This window comes from Apium graveolens, chromosome 2, assembly GCF_009905375.1.
Source record: "Apium graveolens cultivar Ventura chromosome 2, ASM990537v1, whole genome shotgun sequence".
NCBI lineage: Eukaryota > Viridiplantae > Streptophyta > Magnoliopsida > Apiales > Apiaceae > Apium > Apium graveolens.
In genome coordinates, this window is record NC_133648.1 from 305,853,908 (window position 1) to 305,877,090 (window position 23,183).

The window sequence follows — 23,183 nt, forward strand, 5'->3', positions numbered from 1 at the left end:
TGGCAAATGCGTATCCCAATGATAATATCCAAACTACAAATGCGTAGTTTTAGTAATTTTCTTGGATACTCAATTTTCAAATGCGTATTACACTTATCCAATTATAAAATGCATAACCAGAACGGTATTTTCAACCATATATTTTAAAAATACGTATTTTCAGCCATTGCACCAAAAAAATGGATATTTTTAAACATCACCCTCGTTCGTACTCGTGGACCTTATTTTGTATCCCCCTTTTAATAACACCCTTGGCCTCTTTATTTCTTTTTCAACTATGGCGAGTAGGGTCTCTTTCTCCCATTCAATTGATGACAGTCTCTTTTCTCTGGAAATTCATGTCCTCACTTTATACGTATCTGTGCTGCTCCTCATTAGCATTTGGTTGCTTCTCTCTTGTTCTCTAGTTTACATCGTGCTTCTCTCATGTTCTTCTTCTTTGACTTGGTGTAATTCAAACTCTCGGTGCAAATTAAAAACTCTATGTCTTTGGTTTACGGGATATGAATTATCAATTTTACTTCTTCAATTCTATGGTTAGATTTGGGATTATTAGTGATTGAAATTGTTTCCAAAAGAGTTTCACCTAATAATTAATTTGTGTTTTTTAATTTTGTAAACCATGGGTTTATAATTAATTCTCTGTAAATTAATATGTTTTCAATTTTGTAGGTGCTTCAAGTTTTGGATTGGAGCTTATGTGTGGGAATTGGCTTGTTAATCAACCACTAAGTTATAGTACCCGCTTCTTATTTTACTTGTCAGTAACTGCCTTTGATGTTTATTTAAGGTTAAGTCTGATATAAGTAATATGCTTTTTAATGATTTATGTTTCTTCTAAAATAGTTGATGATCTCAACCTCTATATTAGGCTTCAAGATGAGCTTACAGGAATGAAGCCTGTACATGGTTAATTGTTTTAGGTTTCTTTTGTATCAAGCTTGTTTGTGAGTTACTTTATTGTTCTGTTATTACACTTATTATGATGAGAAGATATAAAAAAATTTGACGGCGACAAAAAAACAGCCAATAAATTTTATAACTTTGAGGTAGAGCTCCTCTTGTGTTGGTAATATTAAATTTGACAATGGTATGGGATGTAAAATAAACACTTGTATGCTCCCAGCTAATGATAAATTTGGATTTTATATATCCTGTTACAGGCAAAGCAAACAAAATTGTCCCATGCCCTCTTCGGATTCCCTACACATGCCGTGCAATATCATTATCCAGGGAACCAAAGAATCTTTTATAATCTGAAGAAATAAAAGAAATCAAGCAAGAAAAAATATATACTTTTACAATTTACTTGTGATTAGTTTGGCTATGGACTAGATCAACTGTCAACATCTTTAAATCTATTTTTTGATTGCAATTTAATATAATTCATAATAGTTCAAGTATTTATTTTCTAGTTTTTTTTCTTTGATTACGTTGTTGTTGAAGTATGATGATCTATGTCTGCTACTTTGAAGTTGAGATTATATCGACTATCGAGTTTGATAAATTTGGTAACCATCTGGCTACTTGTGCCCGTGGTGGTAGAGTGGTCTTATTTGAAAGGACTGACAAAAGAGGTCAATTTTTTTTTTACAAATTGGCTTATGAATCTAAAGATTCTGAATCCCCTTCCTATATCTTTTTAGATTTTAAATATGTAAATGAATTTAAAATTGGAGTGCAGCAAGAAGGAAGTTGAAGGATACAGAGATGGCTGATTATTCAAACAATAGACATCCAGAATTTCGCTATACGACGGAGTTTCAATATCATGAACCTGAGGTAAATAGTCATTAACCTATGTGCTTAAAGTCCAAACAATTTACTGAAAACCCAGAGAAAGTGTCATGCTACAAATATTTGTTTTTGGTTACGAGCTTGCTCTGATCAAACCTTCTGACAATTTCCTATGATTTTTCTCCGTATTACATGTGAATCCATATTTCTGGACAATACTGGCATACCTGCAAATTATCAAGTATTATAAAATAGGTGTTAAACTCCCTAAAAGAGCATTTTAAGGGACAGGTCTCTCCAGCTTGACTGCATATTTTAAGGATTAAATTTGGTGTGATCTAACCCTTTCCTTGGTTATATTTATGTAGTTAGTACTCGTACCAAGATTAATGAATAATGCTTAAACTGTTTCTTAGCTCTGATTATATATCATATAGCTTTAAGGAACACAAATTAGAATTATTAGAAGTTTAGAACTATTCTATGTTATAGTTATTGTGAAAGTGGTTGTATAAAATAAGAACTTATTTGACAAATGAGAGAGATTTGCATTATGCAGCTTGCCATGCTATTATGCCAACCCATGTTCAGTATAAAACTTTAATTGATAATGCAGTTAGTACTATAAAGTTGAGTTATTATTTTCTTTTAATGAATGCTAGATACTGCTATGTATATGGATAATGTAGTTAATACATTTGTGATATGTATTTCCTACATCGTAGTTCAATATTACTATATAATTAGATAAGAAGTTTACTATTGCTATCTTAAATTATATTACTAACTGACAATGGTTTTCGGTGCAGGGAAAAATTTAACATTGATGACATGTGCAGAGATCAGTGGAATTGGGCCAGCAAGAATCCATATGGCTATGAGCTTCCAGAGGGGCCTATTGAGGATTAAGTAGTTCCAGTGAATTTTTTAAATCTTAAATCAGCTTTAATTTGATGATTTTAAAATGGGACATGCTCCAGAGTCTTGGTTACATTATCTGTATGTTTTCCATATTACATGTCAAGATCATGCTAATCTGCAATCTGGTTTTGCATTATCTAAGAACTAGATCACAGGTTTTGTTCTTGGCTTTTCTGTAACTCTTGCTGTTTTTTAGCTTTACCATGGCTGTTTCAACTACTTGATGTGATTTGATTGTTCTTTGAAAACATAATTATGTGAAGAATTATGATGCGGCCCTTTATTAGAAGTTTACATGATTACATCTCTTGTCCATGTACTTGTTTACGATTTATGCAAGTCTTATGTCCTTGTAATTTTTTTTGTAGGCTCGTCGCATCTAAAGGACATCTTTTATCGGATGGGATTATCAGACAAGGATATTGTTGCATTATATGGGGGCATACGCTGGTAACTTTCTTTTAGCTGATTTGCATCAAAATATGCACTGCCAAATATATAAAAAATTTACTCAAAATTATAGGTTTATGTATGCTATTGCAGGGAAAAGCACATGTTGACAGATCAGGCTTTGATGGAGCTTGGACAAAGGAGCCACTCAAGTAGCTCTCTACCTGGTTATTTTGTATCTATATCAGGAAAGTGTAGAAGGGCAAAAAGTGATTCTCTGTCTGGTTATTTTGTATAATTTCATATCCAAGGATAGTCGAAAAGTAATTTTTTCCTATCCAAAGATAGCTTGGATGTTATGTTTTAGTTGTTGGCGTTGGAGACGAGACTCTTATGTAGTGGTATGATTTGGAGAATTGAGACTGTTATTTAATAGTTTGGTTCGAAAATTTGACTCATGTATACAAATTTAAAAATAATTGTTACATTTGACTATTCTAGTGTAATCTATGTTTACATATAGTGTTATATTATATATGTTAGTGTTGCTTAATTACAAAAAAATGGTGTTATAATAAATAAATCAAACTATTACAATAGGCTGTGGAACCCACATGTGGGGTCCATGTTTTTAATCTTGATCGAACTTAATGTATCACTCATTTTTCGCTACATTTGGGTCTTTTAGTGTTATAATAGTTGCCTATTGTAACATTTTCTTCTCTGTTACAATAGATCAATGAAGTTTTACATTACGGTGACTATTATAATGCTCGTATACGTAGCGACCCTTGGTGTTACAATAGACCTAATGTAACTGTTAGATATATTTGATAATGTCATGACTAATATGATTTATGTTTAGTTTTCAGATCTTACTTAAACAGGATAAATCAGTACTTAACTGAAATCAGTACTTATACTGAAGTCAGAACTTAAGTCATCAGTACTTAAGGTTCAGGAGATATTTATCAGAAGATAATATTAGGACTTAAAGGAAACGTTCAGATAAGGAAGGCAACTGATTAAAGGAAGAGAAGATCGAGACAAACGTAAGAAGAGATATGCATGAAGAAGGAATTCTATGAAGAATAGAATACTTGGAAGAAAAGATATCTGCTTGATATATTTTAGGAAGCAGAATTATATTCCATATCAATTAGCGATTATCTTGTAACTGTGTAGTATATAAACACAGACATAGGGTTTACACTATAAGTGTTATCATTATTGAGAATATTATTCATTGTAACCCTAGCAGCTCTCGTGATATTTGTTCGTCACTGAGAGAGGACAGTTCCACATTGTTACAGAGTTTATTGCTTTGAATAAAGTCTGTTTTCGGTTACTTGTGTTATTAGAATTCGATTTGATAGTGCTATACACTGTATTCAACCCCCTTCTACAGTGTGTGTGACCTAACAAGTGGTATCAGAGCAATCTGTTAACACACAAACAATTTAAGATCCAAAAATAATCATGTCTGAAGTAGAAACTCCAACTAAGCCCACCAAAACTGAAGAACCTCCAAAGACACAAATCCATAGTCGATATGAGACTATTAGAGTTCCCATTCTGAAGCCATCTGTATATCCCGTATGGAAGGTGAGGATGACCATGTTTCTGGAAGCAACTGATCCAGAATATCTTGACAGAATCAATGAAGGGCCTCACAAACCAACCAAGCTCGCTGTTGCAGTTGTAGGTGAAGCAGCAAAGTCAGTATCAAAGGAGAAGAGCGACTACACTGCTGAAAATATCGCTTCAATTGCTAAGGATGCTAAGGTACGACACTTACTGCATAGTGCCATTGATAATGTAATGTCAAATAGGGTAATTAACTGCAAGACTGCAAAGGAGATATGGGATGCCTTGGAAAAGAGATGTTAGGGAACTGATACGATTAAGAAGAACATGAAGACAATACCCACTCAAGAGTATGAACACTTTGACTCAAAGGCTAATGAGTCATTGACTGATTTATATGATAGATTTGTCAAACTCTTGAACGATTTGTCACTGGTTGATAAGGAGTATGATCTTGAAGATTCAAACCTTAAATTCCTGTTAGCTCTTCCTGAAAGCTGGGATTTGAAGGCAGCAACTATAAGAGACAACTATAATCTTGATGAAACGACTCTTGATGAAATCTATGAGATGCTCAAGACTCATGAACTTGAGATGGAACAAAGAAGCAAGAGGAAAGGAGGAAAGACAAGAACAGTTTCTCTTAAGGCCGAAGAAGAATCTCCCAAGGCAGCCACCTCAAGGAAAGGCAAGGGTAAAGCGCTCTTCACAAAGTCTGATACTGAGTCATCAAGTTCTGATAGTGATGATGACTCAGAATCTGAAAGCTTGCCTGGGACGGACGCTGATGAAGAGATGATGAAGCTGTGTGCTCTTATGGTGAAAGGAATCACAAAGATTGCATACAAAAAGTTCAGGAAGGGAAAGAAGTTTTTCAGGAAAGGTGCAAGTTCTGATAAGAAGAATTTCAGAAAATCTGAAGGCAAAGGAGGAAAGTCTGACATAGGAGATTACACAAATGTCAAATGCTACAACTGTGGTGAGAAAGACCACATATCTCCTGATTGCAAGAAAGTGAAGAGTGACAAAAGCAAGGCTCTTGTCACAAAGAAGAAAAGCTGGACAGACACCTCAGATTCTGAAAGTGAGGAGAATTATGCCTTGATGGCAAATGCTGATATGGCAAGTGCTGAAAGCAGTTCTGAAGCTGCTGAGTTAAAGGTACCTCAAACTACTTATGCCTTTCATACTGATGATATTAATGAGTTGAGAAGATATCTTAAAACCATGTTCATTAGCTATAGAGATCAAACTTTAACATGTGAAAGATTAACTTCTGAAAATCTTGCTTGTAAAAAGAGGAATGATTATTTAGGAAAAAAGTTAGTCATGTTCCATCAAACTCAGAAAGATAGAGATGATGCTTTCTATGTTAGGAATGAATTACTTAAAATGAATGAATCTCTAAAAACTGAGTTAGAGAAGGAAATTATCAGGACTTGGACTAACTCTGGCAGGACAACTCAGAATTTGTTAAGTAGTGGAAACTGGAAAGAGGGCTTAGGTTATGGAGATGATAAGAATGATAAAGGAACTGTAGAAATTAAGCCTATAGTTGTTAAACAAAAGCCAAAGTTAAAACCTGTTAAGTTTGTAGCTGTAAAGTCTGATACTGAGAAATTAGAAGTTAAAAAGGAATTAACTTCTGATAAACTAAAACAGGAAAAGACAACTGAAGTTAACGTAGGCCTAATGACCAAGAAGCAGCTTAAGCATAAGCTGAAAGAAGTTAAGAATGCAAACAAGGTAAAATCACATAGGAAAAATTGGAATGAAAAGGAAGGTGTGAATAAAAGTAATGATTATAAGCCTGTTCCTGATGCTCCTAGAAAAACGTGTCATAACTGTGGAAGTTCTAACCATCTGGCTTCTTTTTGCAGGAAGAATAAGAACATAAACTCCTTACCTTCAAAGTCAGGAGTTAAGAGTCAGTATGTTAGATATAAGCCACAAAATCCTTGTTTTCATTGTGGTAGTTTATGGCATTCCATTTATACCTGTAAGGAATATCATAGTTTGTACTATGATTATTATCAAATAAAACCTTCTTTAAAGAAAGTTAGTATTGTTCCTTCTAGTGTAAGTTCTGATTCAAAGTCTGATAGTGTAAATTCTGATAAGAAAAATGTTAACAAAACTCTGATGCTAAATCCGCTGCAAATGTTAACAAACTTAACAAGGCCAAAGGATTCAAGCAAGTCTGGGTCCTTAAAACTAATCATTAGTGGTCTTTGTGATTGCAGAGCAACAGGAAAAACATCCTAGTTCTGGACAGTGGATGTTCAGGACATATGACTGGAAATAAAGCCCTGCTATCAGACTTTGTGGAGAAGGCTGGCCCAAGTGTTTCTTATGGAGATGACAACATTAGAAAAACATTGGGATATGGCAATATCAATCTTGGGAATGTCATCATTAAAGAAGTAGCTCTAGTCTCAGGACTTAAACACAATCTGCTGAGTGTTAGTCAAATATGTGACAGAGATTATCATGTAGATTTCTTTGAAGAACACTGTGAAGTTGTAAGTAAATTTACAGGAAAAGTTGTTCTGAAAGGATACATGCATGGTAACATTTATGAAGCCAAGCTTTCAACAAGTACTGATGGTTCTGCAATCTGTCTAATGAGTAGATCATCAATTGAAGAAAGCTGGAAATGGCACAAGAAACTCTCTCATTTAAATTTCAACAATATAAATGAGCTAGTCAAGAAAGATCTTGTGAGAGGACTGCCAAAGTCAGTATTTGCTCCTGATGCCCTTTGTGATTCTTGTCAGAAGGCTAAACAAAGGAAATCTTCATTTAAGAGCAAGACTGAATCATCAATTCTTGAGCCTTATCACCTACTACATGTTGATCTATTTGGTCCAGTGAATGTCATGTCTATTGCAAAGAAGAAATATGCTATGGTCACAGTGGATGAGTTCACCAGATACACATGGGTGTATTTCTTGCACACTAAAAGTGAAACTCCATCTATCTTGATTGATCATGTCAAGCAACTGGATAAATTGGTCAAAGATTCTGTGAAAATAATAAGAACTGATAATGGCACTGAGTTCAAGAATTTGATCATGGAAGAGTTCTGTAAAGACCATGGAATTAAGCAGAAATTTTCTGCTCCTGGAACTCCACAGCAAAATGGAGTTGTTGAAAGAAAGAATAGAACTCTTATTGAAGCTGCACAAACTATGCTTGATGAAGCAAAGCTACCAACCTATTTCTGGCCTGAAGCTGTGCAGACTGCTTGTTTTACTCAGAATGCAACAATCATTAACAAGCATGGAAAAACACCATATGAGATGGTGAAGAAAAAGAAGCCAAATCTGAAGTATTTTCATGTATTTGGATGCAAGTGTTTTGTTCTAAAGACTCATCCTGAACAGCTATCCAAATTTGATCTAAAAGCTGATGAAGGTATCTTTGTTGGATATCCACTTTCCACAAAAGCCTTCAGAGTCTATAACTTGAGAACAAGGGTGGTCATGGAATCTATCAATGTCTCCTTTGATGATAAGAAGATTACTGGACTTGAAGATTTCAATGATCATGATCATCTGAGATTTAAAAATGAAGACTTAAATTCTAATACTGAAAATCCTGACAGTCTAAATCCTGATACTGCAAACTCTGATGGATTAAACTCTGATGTTATTGAAACTGTGGTGACTGCGCCAAAGGAAGATGCACCTGTGTAGGGGGGCATACTGAAGATACAACCACATCTCAAGAAGCATCAGAACATACAACTGGCTCTTTAAGTTCTGATTCGTCAAGTTCTGATAAGCCAAGTTCTGATAGTTCTGAAAACTTAAATTCTGAAGGATCCAACTCAGAGAGCATAGTTTCAGGGGGAGCATCAGAAAATGTTGATGAAGATAACATCGATCATGGGGGAGCATCCAGTTCTAGAGAAAACCTTCCATCTGCAAGGAAGTGGACTAAATCACATACACCTGACTTAATTATTGGAAATCCTGATGCAGGTGTCAGAACTAGAACAACTACTTCAAGTGAATGTCTTTACAATTCTTTTTTTTCTCAGACTGAACCAAAGAAAGTGGAAGAAGCCCTTCAAGATGCTGATTGGGTGCAAGCAATGCAGGAAGAGTTGAATGAATTTGAAAGAAACAAAGTCTGGACCCTAGTGCCAAGACCAAAGAACAAATCTGTTGTTGGTACAAAGTGGGTATTCAGAAACAAAACTGATAGTGATGGCATAATTACAAGGAATAAAAATCAGGTACTCCTTTGAGATCTAGAGTAAAAATGTGGAAGGGACGACCCAAGTGCATTGCTGATATTAAATAATATGCATCAGAAAAGCAAATAATTATTTTTCTTGGTGACTTTTCACACTCTATGATTACTAGAGAAATACTCTGATAATAGCATAAATTCTGATAAGCAGTCGTGACCCACTTACACTGAGAAGCCACTGTAAAATGGAATTTCAAAAGATGCATAAAATAAGCACAAAACAGTTGAGGTGGACTCATGCATGAACTCATTCAATAGTAGGCTTCAGAATAATGACAGGTTTTGAGTAAAGTTCTTAGTTATGCCTTATTTCTAAGATGTACTGAAGTGAATCATACTTTACTCTTTGTCTGATATTTAGCTTAATGCACACACTTACACTCTATATGAATGATGAAAATTACTATGGTGATAAATGTTATTTTAGATGAACAGTTTATGTGTCAGATTGCATAATTTCTGAGGACATGTTCTGATGATTAAGTTCTGAAGAACCGAAATCAGAATTTGTGTGAAGATTACCAAGATAGGCATTCACTTTTCGAGTTAAAAAATCATGTTCTGATGACTGTTAAGTTCTGATATAAGTCTAAGTGCTGATATTAAATTCTGATTCTTTACTTGACTTATTTGTGGTTAAAATCTGAAGCAGTCTTATTTTAAATCAGAATATATTTGGGTGGAATATTAACAGTTAATACAATTAGGGTTAGTGATACACATCCATGCACAGTAATATTTACTTGTTTCTTGTGCGCATTAAACCCTGTTTTACACTTCCAAGAGCTATTTTTATTCTCATCAGTCTAGGGAGACGAGGTAGAATTATTTCTACCTGTCAGCATTAAATTTCCTTTGCGTCTCCTGACATTACATTACCTATATAAACCAACACTTCACTCCAGTCAGTACATCTCTCACTTTCTCTCAAACTCTCAAGCTCTCAATCTCATCTATTTTTCTCTCATCACAATCATGGTGAACTACAACTTAGCTCTAAATTATGATACTTTCTCTCTCACCATGAGCTGTCCAGAGTGGCAGCAGGAATGGCATGTTACCGCCATTCCTGATGAGGTTTGGGACTCTGTTCCCCAAGAGGTTCTGATAGATCTCTTGTTCTTCTATATGGAGTACCATCGCCATGTTGAGCGACTGGAAGAAGAACGGTTGGAAGCTCTTCGACAGCAGGAGCGAATCATTCGTCTCGCTGTTCTGTTTGTAGAAAGTAGGAAGAAGAAATAGGATTTGTAGCTTAGGACACTCTTGTAATCTTTTGCTGTAATTTGAATTTCATGAATGTATTCTCTTAATATATTAATGAAATTTTTATATTTTTGCAAGATGTTGTCTCTGAGACGTTTGAAATTCTGATGCATTTTTAAATCCTGATTTATCCATATTCTGATGACCATTTTATTACTGATACAAATCAAGTTCTGATTCTGACATGGTAGAACCTGATTACTTGAATATTTTTTGGTCATTCTCACACTTGATGTATTTTTCCAGAATATTGGTTTCGCAGTGAAAATGATTTAATAAGTGGGAACAGTTTAAATTTTAAATTAAAACTGAATTACCTCAATTAATGGGATTACTTGGTTAGTGGAACGGTTTTTCCTTGAAAAACTGAATGTGATAAGTAATGATTATTGTTTTCCCGTGCCCATTAATTATTCTTTACTGCTGCATGTCTGACAGGTGTCCAACGGTTACTTTTTCTACCGTGTATAAGTAAAAGAGAGAGAAGATTGTAAAATCTTTTATTTACTTTCACACTTTATCTCTCTTTCTTTACTTCTATTCTCTCTCATCTCCTGACGTTGTTTTTCATACAGACATTTTATCAAACACCTTACAGGCAACCTTAATTCTCAAATTTTCTCATGGCACCTAAGGATTTGATCATAGATGGAGCCAAGTTCGTTCCCAACAACTATGCTGCAATCTTAAATCATGATGAAGCTCCATCCGAGTTTCACTTTGTGCAAGATCTTCTAGCACACAGTAAAATTGGGTATGCATTAACCCAACCTCAACTCATCTCCAGCCAACAAGTTCTGACGTTTTGGCGGACTGGACATTTTGATAATGGTGGTTCTACTGGTACTCCAAGCATTATTTTCGAAGTAAATGATGTTAAGCTTGTGGTAACTCCTGGAGCAGTTCGTAAAGCTCTACACTTACCAGAAGGCTGCATTTTCTCAACACCGGAGGAACCAGTTCTACAGCAGCTCATGGCCAATTTGGGGTATGAGAAGAGTTTGGCCAAGCTTGGACAGTTGAAACGAGCATATATCAGAAAGGAATGGAGCTTTTTCTTCGACTGCATCACTAAAGCCTTCGGGAATAAGTGTTCCAACTTTGATGCCATTCCTATTATGAGTCAGCACATCGGGTATGCTGTTATTCACCAAACTCATTTTGATTTTGCAAGTGCTGTGCTAGGCTTTATAGGGGATAGGATGGCAGAGGATAGGAATGTCATTTACTTTGCTAGATTCTGTCAGCTTATATTTACTTTTTGCTGTGCTGATAAACCTCAACTAGCCAGTTCTTTATTTCCACCCTTTAAACTTGCAAAACGAGCTTTTAATGACTTGGTAAATGCTGAACTTAAGAAAAAGGTGGTTAGACCCTTACAGATTCCTCAGTCTGTAAAACAGATCCTGGTAAATGCTGATCCTCAAACCTACAGATCTGTTTATCCTGATGTTCAACCTACCACCACATCCCAAACACCACAATAACCTTCAGAACATACCACACATACACCACAACCTACTCAACCCTCTATCAGAACACATCTCAAACCTTCACAGATACCTCAACCATCATCATCATCAGCACATACTGTGAAGCCTTCATCTTCCAAGCCCAAGAGGACAAAGACTGTCCCTCAGATATCATAGAAGAGAAGGAGGATTATTCTGAGAGATGAGTCGGATAGTGAGGAATAGGTTTCTGCATCAGAACCTGTTCTTAAAGAAGCTGAGAAGGTCTCTTCTCAGAAGGATATTGGAATTAGGGGATCTAAGCTTCTCAAAAGGCTTAGAAGAATGTCTTATGCTAAAACTCCCAAGGAATCTACACCTTTAAAGAAAAGAAAGAAATAGAGAGCTCACAGGCCAGCTTCAGATGATGAGGAAGCAGCAGCTAAGGAAGGAGATCAGGAATCTCTGATTTCAAAAGAGCCAGAATTTGCTGAAGCTACTGTATCTCCACCTTCATTGTCACCAACTCAGGAAGCTGCTACAGATAAAGCATCTACACCACCTGTGTCTCTTGTACATGACCCAGTATCTACTGCAGACCCAGGTACAAGTGCTGAGATTGATATTCACAACTTAATTGTACCTGAGGTTCTTTACTTAGAAGCTCCAACAACAATTAATCCATCAACAACACCTCTTACTGATGCTAATGAAACTCCAGAATTTTCTACAACACCTTCTCTGCATCTAGATGTTGATGATCAGAATATATGTGAGCATCAGACTATGGCTGTTGATCAGAACTTGGAAGCAGATCAGCACTTAGAGGATGATGTTGAAGCCTCAATTGCTTCCCATACTGTTCTTTTATCAGAAAATGCTGATTCTGTAAGTTCTGATGCTGCAAATGCTGATACTACTGGTGATGCTGCTATAAATGCAGATACTGATGAAGCTGGTCCTTCAGGACATGCACCTCAATTGAACTAGTCAAGAAGTTTGTTCGAGGAGAAGCACAAGTACCTTGGAGTGAAACTCCTAGAGGACAGGAGTGGACTAAGGAATGGAACACAGTTACTTTTGTTCCTTCTCAATCAATTCTTGCTGAGCACTTGGCAAAAGCTGATGAGCTACTAGCTAATGCTGATTTCAAGACACAACTTCGAGTTACTGCATTGAGTACTAGACATCTTCAAGGTCTACATTCAACAACTCATGCAGAGCTGCATAAAATTCAGGAAGAATTGCTCAAGCAAGACATGACTAAGAAAATTGACAAGAAAACCTTCTTTCAACCTACCTTTGACAGAGTTGCTTACATTGAGAAGACCCAAGAGAAGCAACAGTCTCAGATTGATGATATTTTGAAAAATCAAGCTTTTCAGCAATCTCAACTCAATGAAATCGAATCCTCAGTGGAATTGCTTATCTCTCTTCTCTTACCTGCTGATGCCAAAAAGGGGGAGAAGGTAATTAAGTCCAAATGCAAAACTGTTAAGACACTGAAGGGGAAGGATGATGAAAAAGATGACCAGGGAAACTCTGGAATGGGTGGAGGTCATGGTCAAGGTAGTGGTTTCTCATCAAGAAGAGCTGAAGCTACAAGTCATAGAACAAGTTCTGATATTGGAAAAATAATTACTTCTGATACTGGTAAAAGAATAAGTTCTGATGAATTTTTGGATCTTGATGAAGAAATTTCAAGACAGTTATTTCTGAAAGAAAATCCAGGAATGGACTTTGAGAGTCTGATGGAAGAAGAAGCTAGACTTAAGTCAGAAAAAGTTAACTCTAAATCTAAAGCTTCTGTTGGTAAAAAGAAACTTCCTAAGCCAAAGGCATTGTGATAAGAGAAAGGACAAATGTTGAGACAACCAAGGCTAAATCACAATTGCAGATAGATCCAAGGTTCAAAGGCAAAGAAAAAGTTGGTGCACCTATAAAGGTTTATGTGCCTCCTGTGGATGAAGAAATTACTGTTGAAGATGCTGATCTTACTCTGACTTCAAGAAAGAACTCTAAGACAACCTCTGACATGGCTCAAGTTGTTCAAAGTCAAGAGATAGTTATTTCTGATATTACAAAGAAGCAAGTAACCTCTGACATAGCTCAAGTTGACTTGATATCAGAAGATAAGGAAAAGGAAACCTCTAACATTGCTCATATTAAACCTTCAAAGTTACTCCTACCAGGATTCACCAAAGCCAAACAGACTCAACCTTTGAAAACTGCTGCAAGTGGTTTTGAAGCAAGAGTGGTTACTGGAAAGGAAATAAGAGATAAATCTGGATTGGGTAGTGCTGATGAAAGAAGAGTACAGAACACAACCAATGATCCAACTTCCTTAAGTGAACCAGGTATTGGAGCAACTCCTGAAAGATTGAATCAACTAGAATCTGTACAGATGGTTTACCATACCTACTTGAAAGAACACATCTTGTTGTACTTCATGACATATGGTAGGGTTTATCATATAAGGGAAAATGCTATTCCACTGAAGTATTTTGAAGAATTGGAACATGTATTATTCTTATTTCAAGTGAATGACAGAATAACAGAAAGTGATGCAAACTATTTTGTTAGGTCACACAGACTATAGAAGGGGGTGAATACAGTGTATAATACAATCAAATCGAACTTTAATATATTAAGCAACAGAAAACAAACTTTATTGAAACAATAAACTCTGTTACAGTATGGAACTGTTACCTCTCAGTGATGAACAAATATCACGAGAGCTGCCAGGGTTACAATTAATAATCTTCTCGAATATGATAACACTTATAGTGTAAACCCTATGTCTGTGTTTGTATACTACACAGTTACAAGATAATTGCTAATTGATATGGAATATAATTCTGCTTCCTAAAATATATCAATCAGATATCTTTTCTTCCAAGTATTCCATTCTTCACGGAACTCCTTCTTCATGCATATCTCTTCTTATGTTTATCTCGATCTTCTTTCCTTTAATTAGCTACTATCCTTATCTGAACGTCCTTCAACACTTAAGTTCTGATATCTAACTTCTGATGATTATCTCCTGATAATATAAGTACTGATATCCTTAAGTCCTGACTTCCAGTATAAGTACTGATTAATGGTTAAGTACTGACTTGTCCTGTTAAGTAAGATCTAAAATCTAAACATAAATCATATTAGCCATGACATTATCAAATATATCTAACAATCTCCCCCAACTTGTAAATTAGCATAATATACAAGTTTAACAGATATTTGATGATGTCAAAAACATTAAGTACAAATGCATGAGAATTAGACTAGATAACTACAACTTACAGTCCTTAAAACTTTACCAATATTTAACTTCTGATAACAACTTCAGTCTGTTCAAATATCAGAATTTAAGCAGTTGTAGATCTTTGGCTTAGCTTCATTATCTGATCTCTCTGATGTCAGGAGTTGTTTTGAGATAGTTCTTTAACAAACATCTCTCAGCATATCTAAGTTCATCAATCATTCTCCTTTTGGCATCTTTAAGCTCTGCAGTATCTTCACCAATTTGAAAGATTGAAGCTCTGAGATCATTGATCTTTGCTTTTCTTATATCCTGATCCAGTCTGATCAAATAAGCTTTATCAGACTCAAGATTAAATTCCACAGCCCTGTACCCTAGAAAGGTAGTTATAATTTGAGCAGAATTGGGCTTCATTTCAACTATATCACCCTTGTGATCTCTGTACTTTGGAACGTATGTGCTGTTAAACTTAACAGAATAAAGCCTTTTCTGTCTCTGAATCTGATCCTTCAAATAGTTTGCAATAGTCCATGTCAATCTATCATCCACTTGAAGTAAGAATAGTACATGCTCCAATTCTTCAAAATACTTCAACGGAATGGCATTTTGCCTTATATGATAAACCCTACCATCTGTCATGAAATACAACAAGATGTATTCTTTCAAGTAGGTATGGTAAACCATTTGTACAGATTCCAGTTGATTCAATCTCTCAGGAGTTGCTCCAATACCTGGTTCACTCAAGGAAGTTGGATCATTGGTAGTGTTCTGTATTCTCCTTTCATCAGCACTTCCCAATCCAGTTTTATCTCTTGCTTCCTTTCCAGTAACTACTCTTGCTTGAAAACCACTTGCAGTAGTCTTCAAAGGTTGAGTCTGTTTTGCTTTAGTAAATCCTGGTAGGAGTGTTTTTGGTCTATCTTCTGATATCAAGTTAACTTGAGCTATGTCAGAGGTTACTTGCTTCTTCTGAATATCAGACCTTACAATTTCTTGACTCTGAACAACTTGAGCCATGTCAGAGGTTGTTTTAAGAACTTTTCTTGAAGTCAGAGCAAGATCATCCTTTTCATCAGTAATTTCTTCATCCTCAGGAGGTACATAAACCTTGATAGGTTCACCAACCTTTTCTTTACCCTTGGATCTTGGATCTATCTGTGGTTGTGATCTAGCCAATGTTGCTTCAGAATGTGTCCTTTCTTTGATTACAATGCCTTTGAGTTTTGGAAGTTGCTTTTTACCAGAAGCTTCAGATTTAGATGTGACTTTCTCTGATTTAAGCCTGGCTTCTTCTTTCATTAAACTCTCCAAGTCCATTCCTGGATTTTCCTGAAGAAATAACTGTCTTGACATTTCCTCATCAAGATCTAAAAGTTCATCAGAACTTATCCTTTTACCAGTAGCAGAACTTATTCTTTTCCCAGTATTAGAACTTGTCCTGTGACTAGTTTGTCTTGATGTGAATCCTCTACCTTGACTATGACCTCTACCCATTCCAGAGATTCCTCAATAATCTTTTCCATCATCCTTACCTTTCAGTGTCTTGTCAGTCTTGCATTTGGACTTAATTACTTTCTCCCCCTTTTTGGCATCAACAGGTAATAGAAGAGAGACAAGCAATTCCACTGAAGATTGGATTTCATTAAGTTGTGATTGCTGAGAAGCTTGATTTGTCAGAATATCATCAATCTGAGCTTGTTGATTATCTTGAGTCTTCTCAATATAAGCAATCCTGTCAAAGGTAGGTTGGAAGAACTTTTTCTTATCAATCTTGTGAACTTGTTCTTGCTTCATTAGTTCTTCCCTTAAGAGATGTAACTCTGCATGAGTATTTGAATGAAGACCTTGTAAATGTTTAGTACTCAATGCAGTGACTCTAAGCTGTGTTTTGAAATCATCAAATATTTAACATCTCATCAGCTTTTGTCAATTGCTCAGCCAGATTCTGTGCAGTTGGAACACAGGTGACTGAGTTCCATTCCTTAGTCCACTTCTGTCCTGCAGGAGTTTCACTCCAAGGCACTGGTGCTTCTCTGGTAATAAACTTCTTAACAAGTTCAGACTTAAGAGTAGTTTGTTGAGGAGCAGGTCCTGAAGGACCTGCTGCATCAGCATCTGCATTTGTAGCAGCATCACCAGTATCTCCAGCATTTGCAGTATCAGAACTTACAGAATCAGTATCTTCTGATAAAAAAACAGTGTGAGTAGCAATGGAGACTTCAACATCCTCTAGTTGCTGATCTGGTTCTAAGTTCTGATCAACAGCCAAATCCTGATGCTCACCTAAAGTCTGATCATCAGCATCATGATGCAGAGAAGGTGTTGTAGATAACTCTGGAGTTTGAACAGCATCAGTAACAGGTGTTGTTGAAGGATAAGTTGCTGTTGGAGCTTCTAAGAGAATTACTTCAGGCACAACCAAGGTTTGAACATCAATATCAGCACTTGTGCCTGGATCAACAGGAGACATATATGGTGTGTTAGCCTTTTCAGAAACAGCTTCCTTAGATGTAGTTGATGGAGAAGAAGTGACTGTAGCAAATTCCTTGTCTTGTGAGATCAGAGATTCCTGATCCCCTTCCTTAGCTGCTTCCCCTTCATCATCTGAAACTGGCCTTTTTGCCCTCTGTTTCTTGTATCTCGTTGTTGATTTGGATTCCTTGGGAGTTTCAGGAACTGTCATTCTTCTCAGCCGTTTGAGAAGCCTAGATCCCCCAATTCCAGAATCCTTCTGAGAAGTCTCTTTCTCAGCTTCACCTACAACAGGTTCTGAAGAAGGAACCTGGTCCTCAGTATCAGATTCATCTCTCAAGGCAATCCTCCTTCTCTTTTGAGGTGTTTGAGGAACAGTCTTTATCCTCTTTGGCTTGGAGGATGAAGGCTTCACAGTAGGTACTGAGGATGAGGGTTGAACAATCTGTGAAGTGGAGAGATAGGATTTGAGATATTTCCTGAGGGTAGGTTGAGTAGAATGAGTGGTAGGTGCCGAGGATGATGGTTTTTGAGTGTTTGTTGTTGGTTGGACATCAGAGTAAACAGATCTATAAGTATCAGGATCAGCATTTACTAGGATCTGTTTTACAGACTGAGGAATCTGTAATGGTCTAACCACTGATTTCTTAGTGTCAGCATTTACCAGGTCATTAAAGTAGCGTTTTGCAACTTTAAAAGGTGGGGTTGAGGAACTGACTAATTGAGGTTCATCAGTACAAAAAGTATAAATAAGTTGACAGAATCTAGCAAAATAGACAACATTCCTATCCTCTGTCATCCTATCCCCAATAAAACCAATTATACCAGTTGCAAAATCAAAATGAGTTTGATTTATAATAGCATACCTGATGTGCTGACTCAGAATTGGGATAGCATCAAAATTCGAACATTTTTTCCCAAAAGCTTTAGTGATGCAGTCGAAGAAGAAGCTCCATTCTCGTCTGATATGAGCCCGTTTCAACTGCCCAAGTTTTTCCAAACTCTTTTCATACCCCAAATTTGCCATTAACTCCTGAAGAGCTGATTCTTCTGGAATTGAAAAGGTACAACCTTCTGGGAGATGTAGAGCCTTGCGTATTGTACCAGGAGTAACTGCATAAGAAGAATCACCCACTTCGAAAATAATACTAGGAGTGCCATGTCTACCACCATCATCAAAGTGCCCAGTCCGCCAAAACGTCAGAACTTGTTGGCTCGAAAAGACTGAAGGCTGGGTTAATGCATACCCAATCTCACTGTGTGCAAGAAGATCTTGCACAAAATGCAATTCAGATGGAGCTTCAGCATGATCAAGAATTGCAGCATAGTTGTTTGGAACAAACTTAGCTCCATCAATGATTAAATCCTTAGGTGCCATGTGAAAAATTGAGATTTAAAAGTGTCTGTTAGGTGTTTGATAAAATGTCTGTATGAAAAACCAACGTGAGAAGAAGAGAGAAAGAGAGTAAAAGCAAGTAGAGAGAAAAAGTATGAAGGAAATAAAAGATTAAAGAAATCCTCTCTCTGTCGTACTTATACTATGGAAAAAAAATGTTACCGTTGGACACCTGTCAGACATGCAGTAATAACGGATAGTTACTGGGCGCGAGAAAACAGTAATCATTACTTTCCCACTTGCCTGTTTTTAAGGAAAAATCGTTCCACTTACCCAGATATTCCATTAATCAAGGTGAAACAGTTTTAATTCAAAATTGAAACCGTTCCCACTGATTTAATTAATTTTCACTACAACATTAATATTCTAAAAAGAAATCAAGTGAAAGGGACCAAGATAAATTATATGAGTAAGTACTGATAAAGGAAAATCAGAACTTAAATTAAAACAGAATTTATATGGTCATCAGAATATGAATAATTATCAGGATTTATCAATGCATTACAAAATAACTTAGAGACAAAATCTTGAAACAAAAACAAATTTCATTAATATATGAAGAGAATACATTCATGAAATTGAAATTACATCAGTACTTATACAAGATTTCCCTAAGCTACTAAACCTAACATCAACAGCCTTAGTCCTAGCTCAAGAAGCAGGGCAAGGCTGATGATGAAGAAAAACAGGAAGAAGAAAACAAATCATTTCTTCTTCCTACTCTCGACAAACCAGATGGCGAGTCGGATGATTCGCTCTTGCTGGCGGAGAGCTTCCAGCCTTTCCTCCTCCAATCGCTCCAGATGGCGATGGTAATCCATATAGAAGAATAGGAGGTGGGTAAGTACCTCCTGTGGGACAGAGTCCCATATCTCCTCAGGAATGGCCGTGATGTGCCATTCCTGCTGCCAATCAGCACAGCTTAGCTCCATATTAAATGTTTGGTAATTCAAAAACATGTTGTATCTGACCATTGTGTTTTTGAAAGAAAAAGTATGAAGGTAAGTTTATGAGAAAGAATTTGATGAGAAGGCTGATGTGAAGTGGTTGCTTATATAGGCAAGTGAATGCCAGGAGACGCAAATGAATTTAATGCTGACAGGTAGAATTAATTCTACTTCGTCTCCCCGGACTTTGAAAAAGAATAACATTCATTGGAAAGAGAAAACATGGTTTAATGCGCACAAGTAACAAGTAAAAGTAGACTGTTCAAGTACGAATACCATTAACCCTAACCATAGTGACTATTAATCTTCCACTTCAACATATTCTAGTTTGAACCGAGACTGTTATCAAATTTTATCCACAGATAAGTCAAGTAAAGAATTTAGACTGTAATATCAGAACTTAGACTTATTTCAGAACTTAACAGTCATCAGAACATAATTTCTTAACTCGAAAAAAATGCTTATCTGAGTAAATCCTCATACAAGTTCTGAGTTATACTCTTCAGAACTTAATCTTCAGAATATGCAACCAGAACTTGTCCTCAGAATTAGTGCAAGGTAACACAATGACTGTTTATCTAAAACAACATAGACCACCACAGTAATTTTCATCATTCAGATGGAGTGATTAGTGTGTGCATCAAGCTAAATAGCAGACAAAAAGTAAAGTCTGATTCACTTCAGTACATCTTAGAAATAAGGCATAACTAAAATTTTGCTAAAGAGCTGTCATTATCCTGAAACCTACTGATGAATGAGTTCATGCTTGAGTCCACCTCAACTGATTTGTGCTAATTTTATGCATCTTTTTAAATTCTATTTTACAGTGGCTCCTCAGTGTAAGTGAGTCATGACTGCTTATCAGAATTTATGCTATTATCAGAGTATTTCTCCAGTAATCATAGAGTGTGAAAAGTCACCAAGAAAATATTTTGCTTTTCTAATGCATATTTACTTAATACCAGCAATGCACTTGGGTCTTCCCTTCCACATTTTTACTCTAGATCTCAAAGGAGTACCTGATTTTATTCTTTGATCCTCTTGATTTTTCTTTTTATAAGTGAGGTTTATCAACACTTAGTACATTCAGCAGTTTTACTAGTATCAGAACTTAACAGATGAGTAGCATTATTCTAATTTGTGACTTAGTAATAAGATAAACAAAGTAAACTCAACTAAGCTCAATTATCAGAATTTGCTTGTGTCATAAAATTTCCACAGAAATAATTACTTCTTACATGGGATCATTTGTTTATTGAAGACTACTACGTCAGTATCTAACACAATTATCCTTATAGGATTGAATGGTTACTTAGACAGACATATCACTTATCAGAGTTTAGAAACATATATCAGACAACAGTCAGTACTTAAAAATATTTATCAATTAATCACAGAATACACAAAGAGATTAAATTCTGTAAATACTGATCATAAAGTCTGATAATATAGAACAAGACTAAGCAGATTTAGAGAAAGAACCTGAAATCATTCCAAGTTCATTTACCAATCTTGTAAAAGTGGCTTCACACAGTGGTTTTGTGAAGATATCTGCTAGTTGTTGATCTGTTGGAACAAAGTGCAATTCCACTGTAACTTCATCCACATGTTCCCTTATGAAGTGGTACCTGATGCTGATGTGCTTTGTCATAGAGTGTTGAACTGGATTACCTGTCATAGCAATAACACTTTGATTATCACAGTAAATAAGGATTTTGAAATATGTTAACCCATAATCCAGTAACTGATTCTTCATCCAAAGAATCTGTGCACAACAGCTTTCTGCAGCAATATACTCTGCTTCTGCAGTTCATGTGGAAATTGACTTTTGTTTCTTGCTGAACCAAGAAACCAATCTGCCTCCAAGAAATTGGCAGCTTCCACTTGTGCTTTTCCTGTCAATTTTGCAACCTGCAAAATCTGCATCTGAGTAACCTATTAGTTTAAAATCTGATTCTCTAGGATACCACAATCCAAGATCAGCTGTTCCTTTAAGATACTTAAAAATTCTTTTCACAGCTGTTAAGTGAGGTTCTCTTGGATCTGCTTGAAATCTTGCACAAAGACAGGTAGCATACATGATATCAGGTCTACTAGCAGTTAGATAGAGTAGGGAGCCAATCATACCTCTGTAATTAGTAATATCTACTGATTTACCAGTATCCTTATCCAGTTTTGTTGCAGTGGCCATGGGAGTGGATGCACTTGAACAATCTTGCATTCCAAATTTCTTCAGCAAGTTTCTGGTGTACTTAGTTTGACAAATAAAAGTGCCTTCTTCATTCTGCTTGACTTGAAGGCCCAGAAAATAGCTAAGTTCCCCCCATCATACTCATCTGATATTTTGACTGCATCAGTTTGGCAAACTTCTTGCAAAGTCTGTCATTTGTAGACCCAAAAATGATATCATCAACATAAATCTGGACCAGAAGTAAGTCCTTTCCATGGTTGAGGTAGAACAGTGTTTTGTCTATTATTCCTCTGTTGAATCCACTTTCCAGAAGAAACTGAGCTAAAGTCTCATACCATGCCCTAGGAGCTTGCTTAAGTCCATAAAGTGCTTTATCAAGCCTGTAGACATAATCTGGATGTTTGGAATCTACAAAGCCTGGAGGTTGTTCAACATATACTTCCTCCTCCAATTCTCCATTGAGAAAAGCACTTTTCAGATCCATTTGAAAGACAGTAAACTTTTTGTGAGCAGCATAAGCCAAAAATATCCTTATGGCTTCTAACCTAGCAACTGGTGCAAATGTTTCATCATAATCAATTCCCTCCTGTTGAGAATATTCTTTTGCAACCAGCCTTGCCTTATTCCTTGTAATTATGCCATCACTGTCAGTTTTGTTTCTGAATACCCACTTTGTACCAACAACAGATCTATTCTTTGGTCTTGGCACTAGGGTCCAGACTTTGTTTCTTTCAAATTCATTCAACTCTTCCTGCATTGCTTGCACCCAATCAGCATCTTGAAGAGCTTCTTCCAGTTTCTTTGGCTCAGTCTGAGAGAGAAAAGAATTGTAAAGACATTCATTTGAAGTACCTGTTCTAGTTCTGACACCTGCATCAGGATTTCCAATTATCAAATCAGGTGTATGTGATTTTGTCCACTTCCTTGCAGATGGAAGGTTTTCTCTAGAACTGGATGCTCCCCCATGATCCATGCTGTCTTCATTTTCATTTTCTGATGCTCCCCCTGAAACTATGCTCTCTGAGTTGGATTCTTCAGAATTTAGATTTTCAGCACTGGCAGAACTTGGCTTATCAGAACTTGACGAATCAGAACTTGAAGAGCCAGATGTATGTTCTGATGTTTCTTGAGATGTGGTAAGATCTTGAGTATGCTCCCCCTGCATAGGTGCATCTTCCTTTGACGTAGTCACCACAGTTTCAATAACATCAGAGTTTAATCCATCAGAGTTTACAGTATCAGGACTTAGACTGTCAGGATTTTCAGTATCAGAATTTGAGTCTTCATTTTCAAATCTCAGCTGATC

The 23,183-nt window shown here is 36.2% G+C and overlaps 1 protein-coding gene across 14 annotated transcripts; it reads left to right on the forward strand.

Moving 5' to 3' along the window:
- Positions 1–242: 242 nt before the first annotated feature.
- On the forward strand, positions 243–3,583 carry LOC141708661 (uncharacterized). Of its 14 annotated transcripts, none has more exons than XR_012569580.1 (5): positions 257–536; positions 673–790; positions 1,685–1,782; positions 2,547–3,108; positions 3,202–3,583. XR_012569580.1 is itself a non-coding variant. In XM_074512405.1 (4 exons), exons 1-4 carry the CDS (start codon positions 278–280, stop codon positions 3,262–3,264), a joined length of 492 nt encoding a protein of 163 aa, XP_074368506.1. In that variant the 5' UTR covers positions 243–277; the 3' UTR covers positions 3,265–3,583. The 14 variants fall into 14 exon arrangements, 2 of the variants coding, with proteins under 2 accessions (XP_074368506.1, XP_074368507.1); XR_012569582.1 differs by having other exon boundaries at positions 257–465; positions 673–760; XR_012569584.1 differs by having other exon boundaries at positions 257–449.
- Positions 3,584–23,183: the final 19,600 nt, after the last annotated feature.

Coding starts and splice junctions, on each gene's coding strand:
- LOC141708661 (XM_074512405.1), top strand. CDS start 278: ATGGCGAGTAGGGTCTCTTTCTCCCATTCAATTGATGACAGTCTCTTT. Junction 537..672: donor TTTACTTCTTCAATTCTATG/GTTAGATTTGGG, acceptor TCAATTTTGTAG/GTGCTTCAAGTTTTGGATTG. Junction 3,109..3,201: donor TTATATGGGGGCATACGCTG/GTAACTTTCTTT, acceptor ATGCTATTGCAG/GGAAAAGCACATGTTGACAG.